This window comes from Gallus gallus, chromosome Z (genome assembly GCF_016699485.2).
Source record: "Gallus gallus isolate bGalGal1 chromosome Z, bGalGal1.mat.broiler.GRCg7b, whole genome shotgun sequence".
Classification (NCBI taxonomy): Eukaryota; Metazoa; Chordata; class Aves; order Galliformes; family Phasianidae; genus Gallus; species Gallus gallus.
In genome coordinates this window covers 19,719,690-19,732,913 of record NC_052572.1, presented here as the reverse complement: position 1 = coordinate 19,732,913, position 13,224 = coordinate 19,719,690, and the positions used below count along the sequence as shown (strand labels likewise).

General features: G+C 38.9%; 1 protein-coding gene across 4 annotated transcripts in view; it reads right to left on the bottom strand.

The window, feature by feature from the left end:
* Positions 1 to 13,224, bottom strand: part of ZSWIM6 (zinc finger SWIM-type containing 6) — a 111,726-nt gene that overhangs the window by 24,429 nt on the left and 74,073 nt on the right. For 3 of the 4 annotated variants that reach the window (XM_001234009.7, XM_040656058.2, XM_046905801.1), the window contains exons 5-7: positions 4,070 to 4,249; positions 2,331 to 2,507; positions 1,876 to 2,022 (exon numbers count right to left, since the gene is read on the bottom strand). In XM_001234009.7, coding sequence (XP_001234010.2) covers positions 1,876 to 2,022; positions 2,331 to 2,507; positions 4,070 to 4,249 — 504 coding nt within the window. The remainder of the gene's footprint in view (positions 1 to 1,875; positions 2,023 to 2,330; positions 2,508 to 4,069; positions 4,250 to 13,224) is intronic. The other variant, XM_004937262.5, reaches the window with a different exon arrangement.

Sequence of the window (13,224 nt, the reverse complement as noted above, 5' to 3'; positions counted from 1 at the left end):
TCTACAGATTTAAGTGTGTAGGGCTATAGAATGAAACATAGCTACTCTGTTGAACTGACTACTCAAGAAGATGAGGTTGGGTTTTGATTGCTTGGTTGTTTAAGAATCAACTGATATGTAATACAAAAATTAAACAAATAAGTTATTGCCTACCAACAAATAGCAGGCACTACAGATGACATGCAGAAGTATTACTGAATAGGATTAATCACACTGAATTCTTACTGACTCACATTTCACCTCACCTATTGTGCCTATTTATGAGGTTCACTTGTGTCACTCCAAACAAAGGCATTAGCCCCACAGACATTTAACTTTAGCCCATGCAAGTGGTTCCATGTACGTCAGATCAGTCACACGAGTAAAAGCCAAGCAGAAGCATGTGGTGTTTGCTGGACTGAAATCTACAGCTGCAGAATTCATCTGCTTATATGGATGACCAGAACATACCGCAGTATTAAAAAAAATCCAGATTCCAAACGTATGAAGAAAAAGTACAAAAGCAGCGAGTGACAATATAAAAATGACAAACTTCTTTGTTTCAGGGTAGGATGGACTGCATTTCATACAATCCAACTTTTATTTATAATAGCATACTAGTTGACAGCTATAGACACTGCTCTCAGAGAAAAGAAACTTAACAGAAGTACTGAATGTCTACATACTCTGCTAGCAACTGGCAATGAGAAAGACCAGTACTAAGCCAAGCACTCTTTCAGCAGACCTTTCACACCTTAGTGACACACACATGCATACACAACCCTGTCGTTACTTCTCTCCCCAGCCTGAGAGGCTGGAAAAGATGATCTTAAGGGAATAGACTTTATGGAAAGATGCATTACATAATAGAAATCACTTGGAAAAATTCTCCTAAGTAACAACGTAAGATGCTTTTAAATTTTGTTCAAATCTAGGATCCACAACAGTGCATAAAACAACTAGCTCAGGTACTGTGAAATAGAAATAGAGGCATGGAAGAACTACCAAACTTATTTTTTTTATCCAGATACCTATATTTTCATCATTTAGATTTTTAACTGCCCATTTCTAGGAAAACACCTGCATATACACTGAAAGATTTACATGCAACTTCACAACGGTATTTTAAATTAGAATGTATGAGGACCCAAATAGCTAAGAGCTGCAATTAAGATCTAAGGTCTGAAGTAAGGTGTTTTTGTAGTAGTCATGAATGTTTCGGTGTAAAACTATTTTGGGTAACAAGGATCACATGGAACAAAAATTGTATCTAAAGAAGAACATTCATTATAGGGATAATGGTCAGAGGAATACCATATAAAAACCAATGTTTCAAAAACTCATTTCCATTGATGTCAATCCAACTTCATTCAGAGACACTACTAATTTAAGGTGTCAAGAGACTCAAGGAAGAAACGGCCAGACTTGATGAATTTCTGTATAAATGTACAGATCCATTTCTGTACTGCCGACTTTGCTTTGGTATAGCCCTCAATGTAAACTTAGGATCTCCCCTCAGAAATGTACAGCTCAGCTAAACTGCATGTCAAAGGAAGAAATAATTTAAAATACCCAATGTGTCAAATACAAAGCTCTGTTAGAAAGGCTGCAAGTTACACAGAATTTACACTGTGTAATCAAAACCCCTGACTGGGATACAGATCCAGCTGTATCAGACATACTGCAGAAGTCAGAACCAAGTCCTTGCCCTAGAGAACTTGCACAGAAAGCCCTCAATATCCAGAACATTACATTGCCACCATGATCATTTGTAATACAGAGTTTAAGGCACCTCTTTGGCATTATAGCTTCAAAAACAGGTTTCTCATGCAAAGTTCCAGTCCAGTGTTACTGTCATCTCATTGCATTCTTTGCCATTCTCTTCCCCGCAATTACCTTTCTTCTGAACCCGGAACACTTCCAGTTGTTTCTGCTGCTGCCTTCTTAGTGTATTAACAATGGCTATTGCTAGCCTCAGTGCTTCTCTTGGGTATCCATGAGATCGTAATGCATCCACCCTTGCACAGGCTGTAGGAACATGTTCTAAAATGGAGAAAATAATTGAGGAATAGCAATATTTCCATGTCTGCAATGGCCTGTTTTGCTAGGTTAACTCCAAAGGGCTTTTTTGTTTGGGTTTTTTTTTTTTTTTGGTTGGTTTTTTGTTTTGTTTTGTTTTTTACTATGCAAAAGAGACCTAAAGGACTACTTTTGAGACCAGTGTTTCAAGGGAGCTTCTGTTCTTTTTGCCAGGCTTTTCATTCATCTCCCCACCACCCCTCCAAAATAATGCCATAGAAACTAAACAAAGCGCCAAGTCATGGAAACGTCTTTCCGGTTCAGCCACTTACCATGCCAGAGGGGCCACCCGTGAGAGTCAAAGAGCGAGTTTTCAGAGTCGTCATGGTAACAGTAGTTGGTGTATAGGTCACTGCTGATAATGTGCTGTAAGTGGCTGTCCTGCCAGTGAAGATCGCACGCCTCAATGGCTCGAGTGAACACCGTCCGATGGGGCCTGTTCGATGAATCTGTCATTTTCACAAGTTCAGAAAGCTGCATCAGCTTTTACTCATTCATATGTGAATAAGTCATTCACAGTATTCTTGTCTTCTGCCTATTCACAACCCCCAACTGACGGCAGCCTGTCTTGCCCCTCTGCAAGGAGCAGACTGCAGATGACATTTCACATCCTACTATCAAGCAGGTCAGACCAAGAGTGCACCACTCACATTTGGGAAGAGAACTGTGGAACAGCAAGACAACTGCTAAACAGGGCTTTGCGAAGGGAACAGCTGAAGATGAAGGACATTTGACAGCTCTCCTGAAAACAGGCTAGAAAAGTATATGTGGCACAGCTACTCAGACATTCACAGCTTTTCCCATTCTCAGGCCTGGAGCTGCTAGGATGAGGGATGGATTAACAGCACGTGAAGGACTTCCAGTTGTTCTCCTTTGAAAGTGACGTTAACATTGAGCACTTGTTCCATTTTTTCCTCATAAAGATATACAAATAATGTAGGTAAAACAAGGCACTGAGGGCAAGGGACTGACGTAACCCTTACTGGGTTCCAATGGCAAAAGTGTTGTTAACACAGCTCCATCTGTGTGTATGTCAGATGCCATGCTGAAGCTGCTACTAGTCTGTTCAGGCTGTTCAGAACATCAAGAGACTCAGCAAGCAAAACCAATCTCTGCAGTGAGTTTTATGCTGAATGAACTTGCCCAGCTAGCTGTAAGATTTATAAAGGAACTATAAACTATTTTCTTCCAAGAAAACAAAACAAGGAAAAACCCATCTAAAGCCAAATCTGCCACCTCCCACAACTAATTAATTTTAATTTCATCATAATTACATATGAAATATGTATCAAAATACTGAGCATTCTGAAGATTACGAGGTTTTCCTCCCCACTCCCAGAGAAATCTTGCATTTTCCCCAGTTGTTAGCCATAGAGTAATAATCTTGATTGAAGAGGACCAGACAAGGCTTCTGTCAGATTTAATAATCACATTTTCAATTACCAAGCATGACATTGAGTAAGAAGAGACACTTCCTCCAAGAAGTCAGAGTGCTGGCTCTGCACCCCACCCCAAACCTGGAAATGCAGACTGCACAACAAGAGCACATTCCACAAATTACAGCTTTACTTTCTCACACACTCAGTTTTAATGCAGCTGCAACAGATCTCTCTTTAAATAGGTATCAAAGGCTTTGTAACTGCAGACAAAAACCCCAACACTGGAAGGGATACAAGATTGTAGTCAAGCACAGAAACAACAGGCTTTTACATGACATACTTCAAGGACATCCAATTTTCATGCAACAAGTATTTAGAAGGACCAAGTGAAAAGTTAGAAGACCTAACTAAACACAAATACTTGCTTTGAATATTTTGCAGCCCCAGCACAAAAAAAAAAAAAACTATTTATCCTTTCTGCAAGGACAGTATTAGTGAAAATAAATTTGGCTGGTCAATTTTTAACAAGAAAGTTACTAGTCCCAGGAAAGAGTGCTGAATTCTGCAAGGCTAGAGTACATAAGATAGAGGTTATATTATATGTTGCAGTCAGTGCATATGTTTAGGCTCACCTTGGTTAGCATTTGCACCCTGAGGCAAAGCATTGGTTAAATTGGGCAGCTCGTTTCCATGGTTTCCATCTTCCCAGGGACAAACATCCACACTGTTCCATTTTTTCAGCTGTTTTAGCCAACTGGCCTTCTGCTCCAACTTGCAGTGGGGATTTAAGACTATACACATCCACAGAGCACCTGATTTTAAAAAAATTGCTAAATTATGTTTTCTATTAAAAATGCAGCAGCCATTGACTAATTGCAAACTTCTATACTGTAATACTTTTACTCTCCCCTCAAAGGCTATACTGCTTACTTCCCAGCTATGCCTAGCACGAGGAAGGCTGAATTCCTGACACAGAACCTGACCCATCTGAGCAGTTGAAAGACTGTATCAAGCCCAAACTTCTCTATTAGAAGGTATTTAGCATCTTTTTTGTATTAGAAAATCTAGAGTTCACAATGTACGGGTCCTCAGACAGCAGTATCAGTCAAATGCAAACAAGAATTCAGAAAGTTACAGCAAGACGTTACCCAAGTTTTTCCTTTTATGCTTTGTATCAGAAGTGAATGTTGCTGTCTACAAACTAAATGTATGTTATCTTCCAGCTTCACATTACAGGAACGAAGAAAGCATATAAGTAAAATACATACTTTGTGAACATATGCTTCCCAGTAGAAGCACTGCTGAACATATAATGCATTTTCCAAACGTTTCCATCTCAGAGATCCAGTGAGCACTGATTTTGTGAATTCTAATAGGACAATGATATTTTTTCCTTCAATTACTCCAGTAATTTGGATACACTAGAAAATTTGTTTTACATTCTCTCTTCATGGAGCTCTAACAGAAAGCTAATTTGTGCTGACATTTCACATATACCATCACTTTAGAACCTGCTCCCTGCCTCTCTATGACAGGGCAGGCATAAATACAGCAAGGCCTCTACTAACACTTTTCAAATTCAAGGATTTTTCTCTAAATTAGCTGTCTCTTCATCACTGTGAACTTTGACAGAAGCATGAAGACATGAGAAAGTGCTATTTAGCAGCAGTTCATTTGCTTATTAAGAACATGCCTTATACACTATAAGAGATTTAGAGAATATGCCCAAACTATGCAATCTTCATGATGGACTGAACAAAACAGTGCAGCTGGTTCTTCCACGACAGTAAGATTTTTACATTCATGCACTCTTTTGCTAACTAAGAATGCAAAATAGACACCCAGAGCACAGGCCATTGCATTACATTCATTCTTAGAGTAGCTCAGCATGTTGGTATGCCACAGTACAGGAGCCAGTGGAAACAGAGCCTGATCCTTAAGGTTGTAATTCCCCAGTGACTACCAAGGATTGGGAACTAATAGCAGAGAAATCCGAACACCGACAAAATAGAACGTGGTACCATGCAAATTCCAAAGAGATGCTTCACTAATGCAGATTATAGCTGCCCAATGTTAAATACAGTAACAGCAAGTTCGCATTTTTCTTGTTTTGTTATTTAGCTGTCTGAAATTTGCCACGGAATGACTAAGATGTTGTGTGTAAAATCTTTTAAAATGAAATCTTACGACTTTGCTTTAGACTCCCTCTTGAACAAGCTTCACTTGATTCAGTAAGCATTAATGCACACTCAGCACTGTCCCATACATAAGGAGCACATGTCTTGCAATGTGCAAAACAAAAGATGGTATGGGCATATTGGAAAGCTTTGAAGAAGAGTTAACTTGGGCTTACTTTCTTTTTTTTATATTCAACATGAAGCACTGCTTGAGGGCACAAAGAGGACACTGAATCTCTCAGCATCCTTGTAAAAAAAACCAACAACCAAACAAAAAAAAGCCAAACCCACACACATATAATACTTTGCAGACAGACTCCCAGTGTTTTCAGACTAAAGCAAAAGAAAAGTGAAGTACCATAACTGAATTTGGGAAGCATTTCAACCATTCAGTCAGGCAGAACACACATTACTGATTACACAACACCCCTACAAAATGAGTAGCCTTTTACTTTTCCGTATCTTAAGCACCAGTAGAAGTGAAGGAATAACTTGCCTTCTCCAGAAGCTCCACTACACGGACAAGAAAGGGAAGAGGATAACCAAAAATACCAAAACCCTCTAAAATCTTATTTCATTTAAAGAGGGTAATTGCTTTGAGCATAATTACACTGTCTGCAGCCCACCTCAGAAACCCAGGCTATTTTCATGCAAATGAAGCACAAGGAGAAGTGTATTTCTAATAAACTGCACATAGACCACTCCAGCTTTCAACAGCGCCCAACTTCATGCTCCCACCGACATGAGCATGAGCTGTGTGTGCATCTGGGCTGGCCATGGCCCTGGCACAGCCCTGCAGGCTGCTCCATCCTGGCATCACAGGGAGCATGTGACCAACTCCCCTCCAGAAGAGAAAGGAAACAGAAAAAGCCTGGGGCTCAACTCCTGTAGTGCTACAAAGGCCACCATCTGGGAGACAGAAGCACAATGCCAGTGACCCTACAGTCTTCAGCCTACTGAGGCTTCTGGGTTTTCTAGTTGTTTTCCTTCTTTTTTTCTTCTCCCTAGTGTGTGTGCGCGCTTGTCCGTACTCTCATTTCCTCCTCATCCTTCTCCCCGAGCGCCTTCCCCTCTTTACTGACATCTGCTCCAACCTGGCTTCTTCCACTCACTGGTCCCTGTCCTGCTTTCTAGCACTGAGAAGTCCGAGGAAAACATTCGCTCCTGCCCAGATTTTACTACACACCAACTGGAAGAAGCCTGGAGGACACTCTTCCCATTTTGCTCTGCTGCAGCTCAGTGGCAGCCCCCCACCTGGAGCTGGTCACTGACCCATAGGCTTACACTGGCGTCAAACAAGAAATCCCCTTTTCTGCCTCACAAATCCTACACTAGGAAGCTGTCAGTTTCTGGAAAATGCATTCCTGGCACTCTCAAGTTTACCTGTTTGACTAGATGTCACCAATGCCACCTGCAGTGCGCACACATGTCTCATTAAATGAAAAACAGAGCAAGTACACGTTCATGTTTACACATTCTGTCTTTCTCTCTACCACAGTACTCTCTCCACCTCCCTTTCCCCAGGCACCACCTGCCTTTTCATACAAGATCTCAGGACCAAACCTAAAGTAGTTCAGGTTCAGATCCCTAACTGTGGACCATGTCTTTCCAACACAACACTCCTCATAGCACAGCACCAAACAATCATAAACCGTGATGCAGAATTTATTTTTCTCCAGTAGGTAACTGGAAGATAAGTCATGCTGTGAGTGCAATTTGATATTAATTTCACATGGCAATGAATCTCAGAACTGTCACACTGCAGGAAGGAATTGTCTATTTTGGTTCAACAATAATCCTCTTGACCTGGAAACAGCTAGCTTTGCCAAATGCACCGTTAGTTCAATCAGACCTCTTCTGGGAAACACACAGTTGTCATTCACCTTTAGTGTGCCTCATGCCACAAATACATAGGTTATATTATTGCTTTTTACACAACATATGCCTTCTTTTACGTGTATGCAAACATCAGTACTTTGGGTATCACTCAGTAAACACCCAAACCTCTTGAATTTATGAGAGAGAAAGGACAGCATGCCCTTACACCAAGCAGGATTGGAACGTGCAAACTGAAAAATTCTAAGAAGTACTGAATTAAAACATCTAAAAATAGGTGTTGTAATAATTACACATCCTGCATAAGCGTGCATTCATGAGGTTAAAGGAAGTTTGAGGAATGTATACATAGTCTCCTTAGAGACAGAGCATTGCTCAGTTTTCAGAAATCCCATCATATTTTATTCCTACTCCAGTAAATCAGAGAGCGGTGGTGAAAACAGTTTTAGGAGGGGCCACGGCACTGAGCTTGCGTGAAGATCCAGCACATGATTTTGTATGACTGATTGCCATTCTCCCAGGAAATCTGTTTTTCCTAGAAATACTATGCTACCTTGTCAGAGTTTAACTAATCTTAATGCATGATCTTAATATACTTAAGAACAGTACCTATGTTTGTGAATTGAAAATATATAGAAATATATCCATTTGCAAAGAGAAAATATGCAGAAAATAGATGCAGATCTAATTCAAAATTTCCTTGCTTTCTCTATTACTGTATATCTATTTCTCTAAAACTAAAAACCCCCACCTTTCCACGCTGGTAGCATTTCATCATTTCAAAGGAAATGGAGCAAGGTAATCAAGATCATTCCCCTTGTGCAACCTACAGCTCAGCTTCAGGACTTGCTGCACACTTGCCCTATTTGAATCTCATCAATTCAGTTACAAAAACATCATTTTCCAGCATTGGGAGTGCCAGAATAGAAACAATAATAGGAGACGGAACCTATGACCCCTTTATAATGCAAGTATTAGCAAAGGATTTAAAAGAGGTTTACATCAGGTTTTTAAACACATACATGCTTTCAGTGGGACAGCCACTTGGAAACCTCAAAGAAGGTAGCAAATGGCATTTATTGCTTCTCAACGAGAAGGACAAGTGCCTTCAGAATGACTGGTAAAGCTGCCTCCCTCCTCCTGGCATGAAGAGATCTCCATTAGAACAAAGCATAATCAGGAGTCTCACTAGAGAACACTCCAATTAAACAGTTGCTTTTATGAAAGAGTGAAGATAGGCAAAGCACTTCAGAGCTGTGCTATCCTCGATAAGAATCCCAAAGAAAAGTACTTGCAGTGTTCAGTTGGATCCAAGTTGCAATTTCATTCATAAAAACAATCCCTTAATGCACTGTGGTCTCTCCACACAGCCTTCAGAAAAAAAGGGCTTGCTGTGGGTGCTGTATTTCTTGGAGAACAGAATGTTTCATTTTGCTCTAATTCATTCTATTGCTGAATTAAATGTTGATGTATTGGTCTTGACAAGTGCTTCATGCTGATTGTACTGTGTATGATAGTATAATCACTCCCCATGCATTTCACACAAGCTGGCTGATTAATGCAATAGATTACCTGCAGCATGGGTGACAAGAGGGAATCACTGCACTACTCTACACACTAAACTCCAAATGTGCATTAGAGGGAGTGTAGGTGTACTGGGACAAAAATAAAATACAACTAGTTCCTTAAGTTTTCCTTTCCCTCTGACTACATACCTCTGCTCCAAGGGTTAAAATCACACATATATTTGGATAAAATGGACATTTGCATTTTGAAATTTTATTCTAAACCATCTTCAACTACATGCTCCAATCTGTGTTTGTCAAGTAATAACCACTGCAGTCTTCCTATGCTTCAACTTCTAGCACAATGGAAACAAGAACTAACCTGAGTATTTGTCACCTCACATGAGCCCTTTGTTGTGGACTGTGCTTTTTTGTTTGTTTGTTTTCAGGTTGTTTTGAACTGCTGTAACAGACATCCACCCATTTGTCCAAATGGTTACATAGAAGAACTGAAATTTGCTTCACACTACAATATCCTTAAGAAAGCATTTGGGTATCTGTCACATGTCCATTGCATGCCCCTCTAGGCACTTATAGTACCCTACATTGATCAACTTCTCTAATACTGACAAAACAATTTATTTGCTTGCTCACAAACAATCATTTTATGATAAAAGTATTGCTAACATTAGTACTAATAGCACAAATATACTATTTTATGAACATCTTGAAAAGGTTCTTTGCATTTTTTTTAATAGTTACCAATATTTACAACCAGATGGTGAACAAAAGCACTCCCATCCGAAGCAGCAACTAGCTACTTTACCAGATATTTAACTAGTAATTCAGTCTCAGTAGGCATCTTATTTGCAGGGACTGACAATTTTCAGAAGAGAAGTTGATGTGTCTACTAACTATAAAAGCATTATCCTACCTTCATTTAAATTGATGAATGAATTTCTCTCATACAAAATTGTGAAGCTTGAGAGGAATAACATACCCATAAAAGAAAGGGAGGGAAATACCTTTCATTCTTCAAAAGAAGCATAGACAGTCTATCACATAGTGGGAAAGGTCAAAAAATGAATATGATTACTATTACTGTGCTTACAGAACCTAAATAGCCAACTATAAATGGCGAGAAGAATACATTTTGACAATCTAGTCTGAATTCTTTCACAGTCTAAGATTTCCTGGGTTATTTTCAGCTTTCATATCAAAAGCAATAGCTTTTACAAAGGAACATACTTCAATTTTTAAATTTTCCAGTACAAGAGTCTAGCATAGTTACTGGTGAGCTGCTTCACTGCAGGGTACCCTCACTCAAATTCTAACATTATTTTTATTTAAATTTGTCCATCTTCACTTAAAATTTCCAGCTACCTTTATTTGTTAAGTTTCTTCACTCTCCAGTTTCTAGTCTATTTAGGTCTCTTTATATCATTTGCCTTGTTTTGACAGACACAAGATAACTAAGATTGTTTTATTTCTCACTTTAAATGACCTTCCACTTTTCTACTTATCTTCCTAGCATCCATTCAAAAGAAAAATGGAAAATAACACATGGTTAGACTGCTGGACTGTAGTAAAGCTCTGAGAAGTTGGTGAAGACTCTTCCAATCCATAGATCTACCACTTCCCCCTCTCTCTCATATTTACTAGAAGTTGTAGCAGAAAATTACTTGACTGCTTAATACTACAGAGGTATGAAAAATAAAGACAAAAGGAGGGAAAAAACAATGCTAGCACATGTTTAAGATCAGAGTACAACTCTGATGTTTATCCTGAAAGTCACAATTTCATACTTAGGGCAGCGTTGTATTTGTACCAGCTCCAACTTTATTTTTATTTTTATTTTATTTTATTTTAAAAGAATATTTCGAGTAAATCAGTTCGTCAGCTTAGGAATGAAAACTTTAAAAATTGCTTTAAAGTGGGTACTTGAAGAAATTTAGCTTCTACTGCAAAAAAGTGCTTTTCATCCCACTCAACTACATGGAAACCCAAAATTTATGTGCATTAAAAATCTTAAAGCTATGCTCGCACATTTTAATTTCTTTTAGCATTCTTTCTAAAATTGGTAAATGCGGCTTTAGCACAGGAGAAAATACCCTCTTTGAAAACATCTCCCACCTGCTGTCATATTACAGCCTCATGGACGCTACAGCCACATACACCCTCATTTTTAATACCATTATGACAGAAGCCAATCTTCTACCACTGATAATGAAGGAGGAAGGAAATCACCTCAGAAGAGGTGGATAGAACTCATCTCTGTAGAAAGGTGGCCTGGCTTCACTCACCAGGGAAATGAAGGTGACAGCAAAAACTGAGACACTGCAGGGCCATGACAGCAATTTCTTTAAGTTGTCATCCATAACTCAGGCCGTAGAGCAGCAGAACCATCTTGTGTTGATAACTCAGAAGTACTGTTAATTTAGTGCCTCCAACAGCATAAATCATTTCAATACAGTGACATATATTAACAGCTTATTCTGTGAAAGAGCAGAGCAACCTTACGTGCATGAACTGAAGGCACACATTTTCTAACTATACAGCAGTTGCACCATGGTAGCTAGGACTAAAAAAATCAACAGGGATCAAAGGATTATCAGTTAAGCAAGAACAGACAATTGGATGCTATACAGACATAGACACAAATATCTATGACATCACTCCACCTAGAAGCCTTGCAATTGAGCAAAGCACAGTGCATCCCACCACCTTTGAAACACATGCATTCCTAAAGCTTTCACTTCAAGGCCAAAAACATGATATGTGGAATTGATTTACCTAAACTAGGAAATTTTAAGGTTACCTTATTTTACAAAAGTATAGGAATCATGTAAATATTGACATACATCTGACACTAAAATTTGAAAATTACAGTCTTGCCATATCACTTCAGAAATACCAGAAATTATAAGGAAAAGTCCGTATTTCTGCTGCATAGTTGATACTACACCAGGAATGCACGAAGTATGAAGCTTAGAAAAAAATGGTGTTAGAGCACAAAAACTGCAATGAATTTGTAACTTCAGTGATTCCTTTATGGCAGCCCTGAAGTAGCTACCAAATCTAGCATCAAGAAGGAATTTCTCTAGTGGCATACTGGCAACAATTCCAACTGCTTTTGTCCCTTTCTCCCCTCTCCCTTAAGTGTTAAGCAGAGATAATTTGTTTACAACAGCTTGTATGTCTTGTACAAGTTTGTCTGTCTCTCTAATTGCAAAGGGAAGGAATACCTGAGGTAGAAATATAGATTGAGAATAGTTCCATTTAGAGTTTAAAGAATTTAACCTGCTATTTCCAGAGATGAATATAAGCTTGTATTGGAAAAATTTAGAGTGGCTTTCAAATCAAAAAGCATTATTTAAATCTATCACCAGCTTGCTCAAGGCAAAATGGTAATTAAACCTCTCTTAATTAATCTATAATGATTCTTTGCCTATAATCAGCATCTAGAACCATGTTTTAAATGTAGAGCAAAGTGTTACTAATAAAATGTTATGCATCACCCTTCAGGAAATACATTGTAGTATTTCTATGTGATGCAACCTTGTAAAACGATATTTTACTTCTAAATTTTAGTGTGAAAATGCGTCACTAATGCAGAAAATTGTCAAAATATCAGCAAACGAATTCAAATTAGATCAGCAGGATGTCACAGCACTTAAGAGGCAGCCCACATTAGCTTTAAGTGCTTTAAGAGTGAAATTTGGTATAATGAAGAATACTAGACCTGCTAAGGCAAAAACATGTTTTTCTGCTCAGGAAATATCTTTATGGGAACAATCCATTTTGCATGCCTAGCAGAAAGAGTTGTGAGGTGGTCACCAAGGAAAGCTTTATGCCACAAATGAAGCTCATGGCAATACTGTGAGAAGTTCCTACCCTGAAACTTTAGAACTAACAAGTTCTGAAGCGTTAAAATATAGAGAGCACCCAGTTGGATATACAGAATGCCATTTTAGTTCTCCTCAACTTTGTGAAATACAAGAACCAAAAGAGATCAAGATAAGCAGGACAAAAACCCAGAACACGTCTGACAGTTATTCATGGCTCTGCACTGCAAGAGCTCTCTGGAGCTTCCCTATGAAAAAGTCACCATCTTTCTGTTCCATACAAAGATGGTCTTTGAGCAGCTTCCCTCCCCCTTAAACTGCTCTTAAATATCAAAATGGAGGTAATCTGCTGGAAATGTTTGTTTTGAAACATGCAAATTATGTGAAGTTTCTTCACAGCAAAGGCAGGCAACAGGGTATAAAG